Here is a 6,472-nt window from a genome sequence, read left to right as displayed (position 1 = left end):
AAGGAATCCACTCCAACAGAGCCATACTCATTGCCCCGCGATATTCCTGAATCCTGGCCCAGAACACCGATGCCACCCTGCATGCCACCCTCAGGAGTTCCTCCACGGTGGTGGGTGATGGTCTGCGTGGTGCCTGTGGTGGAAAGAGGCTGGCCCCAAGCCAACCCACCCATCGTGAGGCATTGGACACAAAATCCACCCAAGAGACCAGGTGACCATCTTGGACAGTCCAGATTTTTCTTAAAACGGTCTCCTGAGGGAAGCACTTGCTACGTTCTGGAAAGGCAGCAGGAAATGGGACAGGGTGTGGGACTGAATCAGGCCAGGTTCCTGCTTACCCGAATGCGGGCACTGGGGATGAAGGGAGACAGCAAAGCAGCGTAGAAGTCAGCCCTCCCCTCCGCCTTCACGTCTCTGGCCCGTGTCGCCTTCTGGGGGCCTGGAGCTCCTACGTTCCCCCTCTGCAGGAAGAAAAACATGGAGGAGAAAGAAGACCGTGGCAAACATCCCATAAGGACGCGGCCTCCGTGAGCCACCTTGGGAGGCCCAGAGCCCCAGAGGACGCTCGTTTTCCTAAATCCACATGGCCCTGAGGCTGTGGGCCCAACCCTCGGCCTAGGGGTGCGGTGGGGAGCTCCCGGGCCCCAGTCCCCCAACCTCAACCATCCAGAAACCCGGACCCTTCGGCCCGGGCGAGCCCTCAAGCCTCCTTGCTTCATCGGCCTGGTTGGCACTCTGGAGTTTGCCCACTCTCCCAACCCCTGACTGTTGCTTGGGTCTAGTTATGACCACTCTCCTCCCCCAGCTCATCTTCTGCACCAGTTCATCCATACATCAAGACTCCAGGCTCCCAGTTCCTGGAAGCGTGGCATTCTGGATGTCCCGGGCAAAACAGTGATATCAGGAGCACCGGATCTTCCAGGAGTCCCTCTTGTGACCCAGGGGAATGGTGGATGTCATCAGGCCCACTGCTGACTTGGGTCCAGCCAGCTGCCCTCAACGGGTAACAGAGGGGCGCCCGGACCCAGAAAGGCAGGAGCAGGCAGAGCATTATTTATTGAGCTCCCAATGGGAGCAATGCCCAGGGCTAAATATTTGGGATGCATAGGACAAAGAAGAGACAAATTCCCTGCCCGTCAGATGCTTCTGCTCTGTGAGCCGTAAGTGGGACATAGACTGATAAATCCGTGTCTACACCAGGGCTTAGTGCAGTGCCTAGCACATAATAAGCGCTTAACAAATACCATAAACCTCCCCTCCCCAGAAACAGGATAGTTGGAATAAATCACAGGATGGACAACTAAATAAATGCACACCCGGAAGTGCCCGGGAAGGGTTTAGATCAATTCACAGGTGCTGAGGGGAGCTTGGGGTGGGGAACGCAGCCACGGCCTCCCTGACATTCTCTTTTTCCTCTTTTCTAGTATGTCTCTTTGGGGCCGGAATCTCCTGGGGACTCGGGACTCCACACAGGCAGGCTGCTGTCCAAACTGCCCCACTGTACAAGGAGGGTGCTGCCCGAAACACAGACAGCTGAAGAGCTTCCTGGCCCAATTTCCCAGCTTGAGGGCTTCTCGAGAGGAACGACTTTGATGTCAAGAGACCATTGAGAGAGGCGGCCGGAGAGGACCCTTATGACTATCTCAAATATGCGGTTTCTTTGTCTAAGGGCACAGGAGAGGCTTTCAGTAGGCCTCCAGCAGCGGGCATGCCCCTGGGGGAACAAGAAGGGGTTCCAGGACCCCGGGGGAGGTGTTTGGCACTCGGGGGCCCTGGATGGAGCAGGGACCCCGGCTGCAGGCATCACAGGGGGAGTGGCACAGAGGTGGTCGGGTCCGACTACCACTTTGTGGTACTTATTACGTGCACGCTCTGTGCCAAGCACTTTTCTAAGCACTGGAGTAGATACAAGTTAACCTGGTTGGACACGGTCCCTGTAATAATAATAATAATAATAATAATAATGATGGCATTTATTAAGTGCTTACTATGTGCAACACTGTTCTCAGCACTGGGGAGGTCACAAGGTGATCAGGTTGTCCCACGGGGGGCTCACAGTCTTCATCCCCCTTTTACAGATGAGGGAACTGAGGCCCAGAGAAGTGAAGTCACACAGCTGACAATTGGTAGAGCCGGGATTTGAACCCATGACCCCTGACTCCAGAGCCTGTGCTCTTTTCCACTGAGCCACGCTGCTTCCCTGTCTCACGTGGGGCCCACACCTTGGCACAGAGAAGTTAGGTGATCTACCCAAGGTCACACAGCAGACGTGGCAGAGCCGGGATTAGAATCCAGGTCCTTCTGACACCCAGGCCCTTGCTCTATCCACTAAGCTATGCTGCTTCCCAGGAATGGCATGGGTGTGGTGCCGGTGGCGGCGGTTCAGGAGAGCGTCATGGTACAAGTTGGCCTGCCCCAGGGCCTTGCAAGGATGCCACCCCTGCAGCCTAAGAGACATGGGTGCGCTGGGGCTGGGTGGGGCTGGAGATGGGTGTGGACACAAAGCGGTGGTGCCTGTGGCTGGCAGGTTTACCCAGGTGGGCCTTGGCACTCCTTCCCTTCCCACTGGGCCTCAGGTAGTCCTTCCACCGGGCTTCACTGGCCCCAGGTCTGCTGTCTCCGGGTCCTCACACCGGGGCCACGGTGTCCCCCGAGAGCCCTTCCCAAAGAGTGGAAACAGGCTAGTCTGACCTCCGGCTTAGGAAATCCGTTGGCCGCGTCTTCCAAGCATTACTCCAATATGAGCCGTGTGAGCACAACACAGTTTTCTCAGCACTGAGCCTCCTCATCGCTTCCCAGCACCCTCACAGCTGGGGCTGGCTCGGGCCCACGCTTTGTCCCAAGTCCGGCTGAGCGGGCCCAGGAAGGGGGAATGGAGCTTCCCGGCCTCGAGCTCGTCGAAAGGATTAGATGGCTCAGCGACGAGGCCCACACCCACAGAGGAAACGCTAGACATCTCGTCCAACTGCTCACGGCAGTGTGCTCCGGGGCGGGCCGGTCATCTGATCCGAAGTCGATGGGGTGAGCCAGCTGGCCCACGGGAGACGAGGGTCCTCACAGTCGCCTGGGAATCGTAAGGTGAGCCGGCTCGGAGCCGGCCCCGGGATCCCCTGTCCCAGCGTTTCTACCCTCCCCACCTCCGCCATCTGGCAGGCCACGGATGGACAAACGAGGCCCACGGCTCAGACCTGGCCGGACGGGAGGCCTGGCTTTCGAGCCTGAGCTAATGAATTAGGGGAAGGGAGCCTGCTGAGTTCATTATTTAAATGTGAGCTCAGCCAGGCCACTCTGGGGACTTTTCCTGTAGTCCACTGATGGCCTTGGCTCGGTCCTGGTCCCGCTCTGTGACTCTGGATAAGTCCCTTAACCTCTCTGGCCCTCGGGATCCTCCTCTGTAAAATGGTTCTAATCCCAGTTCTATTACCTATCTGCTGTGTACATACCTCCATGTATGTATCTGTAAGTTATGCATTGTAAATTACTTATTTATATTAATGTCTGCCTCCTCCTTTAGACCGTCAGCTCGTTGTGGGCAGGGAACGGTGTCCATTGTATTGCACTCTCCCAAGCTCTTGGTACAATAAATGGCTCAATAAATACCACTCACGATAATAATAATAATAATGTTGGCATTTATTAAGCGCTTGCTATGTGCCAAGCACTGTTCTAAGCACTGGCACTGTTCTATACCATTGATGATGATGCTGTGACCTTGGGCAAGTCGCTTAACTTCTCTGTGCCTCAGTTTTCTCATTTAAAATGTGGACTCACTGCACCTGTATATATGTATATATGTTTGTACATATTTGTTACTCTATGTATTTATTTATTTATTTTACTTGTACATATCTATTCTATTTATTTTATTTTGTTAGTATGTTTGGTTTTGTTCTCTGTCTCCCCCTTTTAGACTGTGAGCCCACTGTTGGGTAGGGACTGTCTCTATATGTTGCCAACTTGTACTTCCCAAGCGCTTAGTACAGTGCTCTGCACACAGTAAGCGCTCAATAAATACAATTGATGATGATGATGACTCAATACCTGTTCTCCCTTCCCTTTAGACTGTGAGCCCCGTGTGGGACAAGGGACTGGGTCCAACCAGGTTATCTGGTATCTTCCTCAGTGCTAGGTAAAATGCCTGTCACATAGTAAGTGCTTAAAAAAATACAATACTGTTCTAAGGGGACAAATATACCTTCTGCACCCAAATCAGGGCGGGGAGAGGTTAGCTCGTAGCACGAATGCAGTATAAATAAACGAACAAATAAACAAATAAACGAACTCTGGCCATCCACTGATCAACAGTGGTAACAGGAGACCCTGTAGGTTACATTAGATGCTCACTTTGCTCTTTTTATTACAACAAGCCCTGCGGCCACCTAATTTCAGTCAGATTGGGAGAATGGTCAGCCAAAGGGTTGCATCTGAGGATGCTCCCCTTGGCCTCATGGCAACGAAAGCCGACCCCTTGCCCTCTCCTGCCTCTGGCCTGGGCTGCCTTCCCTCCTCAAATCGGACATGTAATTACCCTCCCCATTTTTAAAGCCTTATTTAAGGCACAGCTCCTGCAGGAGCCTTCCCTGACTAAGCCCCCCACTTTCCTCTGCTGCTCTCCGCTGCTTAGAGAAGCAGCGTGGCTCAGTGGAAAGAGCCCGGGCTTTGGAGTCAGAAGTCATGGGTCCAAACCCTGGCTCCGCCAATTGTCAGCTGGGTGACTTGGGCAAGTCACTTCACTTCTCTGGGCCTCAGTTACCTCATCTGGAAAATGGGGATGAAGACTGTGAGCGCCCCCCGTGGGACAACCTGATCACCTTGTAACCTCCCCAGTGCTTGTAACAGTGCTTGGCACATAGTAAGTGCTTAATAAATGCCATCATCATTATTATTATTATTATTTCCTCTTCTCCCACTCCCTTCTGCATCACCCTGACTTGCTCCCTTTGTTCTTTCCCGCTCCCAGCCCCAAAGGACTTATGTCCATATCTGTAATTTATTTATTGATATTACCCTCCGTCTCTCCCCGTCTAGACTGTGAGCTCGTTGTGGGCAAGGAATGTGTCTGTCTGTTGTTGCGTTGTCCTCTCCCAAGTGCTTAGGACAGTGCTCGGCACACAGTAAGTAAGAGCTCAATAAACTCGACGGAGTGAATGAAGAAAAATAGGCCTTTTTGGAGGTTCTCCCTCTCCTTAGCCAGCCATATTCCCTCTAGTCTAGTGAGGGGAACGGCAGCTGGAGGGTGACACAACCGGACGGTCACCGCTGCTGTGTTCCTGGATAAGTGGACAGCTGTAATTGCAGTTCGGCCCTGGTCGTACGGAGTCCCAAATTGAGATTTGGGGGCAGGGCGGCCTACACCCATGTAATTGAAATGTGTGCGGTGAGCCACCGGATGCTGCAAGACGCCTTTAGGAGCGGGGACACGTAAAATCATTCTGGAGAGTGGCGGCTGGACAGCTGAACCAACCCAATTCCCAGCAGCTGGGGGGGTCGGGGGGACCAGGAACCCGGGAGGCAGGGAAGTTGTCTGGGGGATGTCGGAGGGACCGAGCATGGCGAGTGTCTGTGTCCAGACTCTGTGTGACCTCTCTGAGGTGGGGCCCTTCCACTAACTGGGGGCTCCTTGGGGGAGGGAGACTCCAAGCAGGTCCCGGTGGGTCACCCCGGAGGCTGCAGAAAGACAAGGACGAGGCTAACTGGGTCTGGTTAGCTAATTGTGATTCTGTCCGCCCATGGGACCTCGGCCCCACTGAAAGGGGAAGCCGCACTCTGGCCCTTGGACAGGTTTCACTTTAATGACGGGCTTCCTTGGGTGGCTCGCACTGTGGGGAGGGACTTTGCCAGGCCTCCGCAACTTGGGGCTTCGTGCTTGCTTCTGCCCACGGTGCCAGTGGGGCTGGTGTCAGGGAACTCCTGGGGCCCTGGCAGGAAGACGCCTGTGGCGGAGAGCGGGGTCGGCTACAGGGTCGGCTGCTCTGAGCCATGGCATCGATCGAGACTCAACTCGACCCGGTGTTGGGAAACCAAACCGGGTCCAGCCTGACCCCAAGGACACCGCAACTGGTGGTTGGAACCGGGGCCAGGAGCGAGGCCCCCAAATCCTCAGCCAGATCCATGGCCAAAGGCCCCGGCCCTCCCCACATTGTCTTGTGAGGATGGGACCATCTACCCTGGGACCGGTCTCCCTCCCCCATGGGCCCATCTTGGCCTAGGTCAGGTCTGACCCACACTTCCCAAGGCGGGAAGGGGGGCCGTTTCTGCCATTGTTTAGTGATTTATCAAAGGCACTCCTTGTCCTAGCAAAGCAAAGGCAGGAGTCTAATAATTATCTCGGTGTTGTCATCCAATGCTTACACTGTGCTACTCGCTGGAGCAGATTCAGACTCATCAGACCAGACGCAGTCCCTGTTCCCCATAAGGTTCGCAATCTAAAATGGAGTGGGAGCAAAGGCTCTGTCTTCGTTGTTCAGAGGAG

General features: G+C 54.5%; 1 protein-coding gene across 1 annotated transcript in view; it reads right to left on the bottom strand.

The window, feature by feature from the left end:
- Positions 1-236: 236 nt before the first annotated feature.
- The window catches only part of FSIP1 (fibrous sheath interacting protein 1), a 100,275-nt gene continuing 94,039 nt past the window's right edge, over positions 237-6,472 (bottom strand). The window contains exons 13-14 of the mRNA XM_038741092.1: positions 1,357-1,478; positions 237-471 (exon numbers count right to left, since the gene is read on the bottom strand). Of these exons, the coding sequence (XP_038597020.1) occupies positions 388-471; positions 1,357-1,478 (206 nt within the window). The 3' untranslated portion in view covers positions 237-387. The remainder of the gene's footprint in view (positions 472-1,356; positions 1,479-6,472) is intronic.

This window comes from Tachyglossus aculeatus (genome assembly GCF_015852505.1).
Source record: "Tachyglossus aculeatus isolate mTacAcu1 chromosome 12 unlocalized genomic scaffold, mTacAcu1.pri SUPER_6_unloc_1, whole genome shotgun sequence".
Classification (NCBI taxonomy): Eukaryota; Metazoa; Chordata; class Mammalia; order Monotremata; family Tachyglossidae; genus Tachyglossus; species Tachyglossus aculeatus.
The sequence above is the reverse complement of the archived record's forward strand: the minus strand, read 5'-3'. Positions and strand labels throughout refer to the sequence as shown.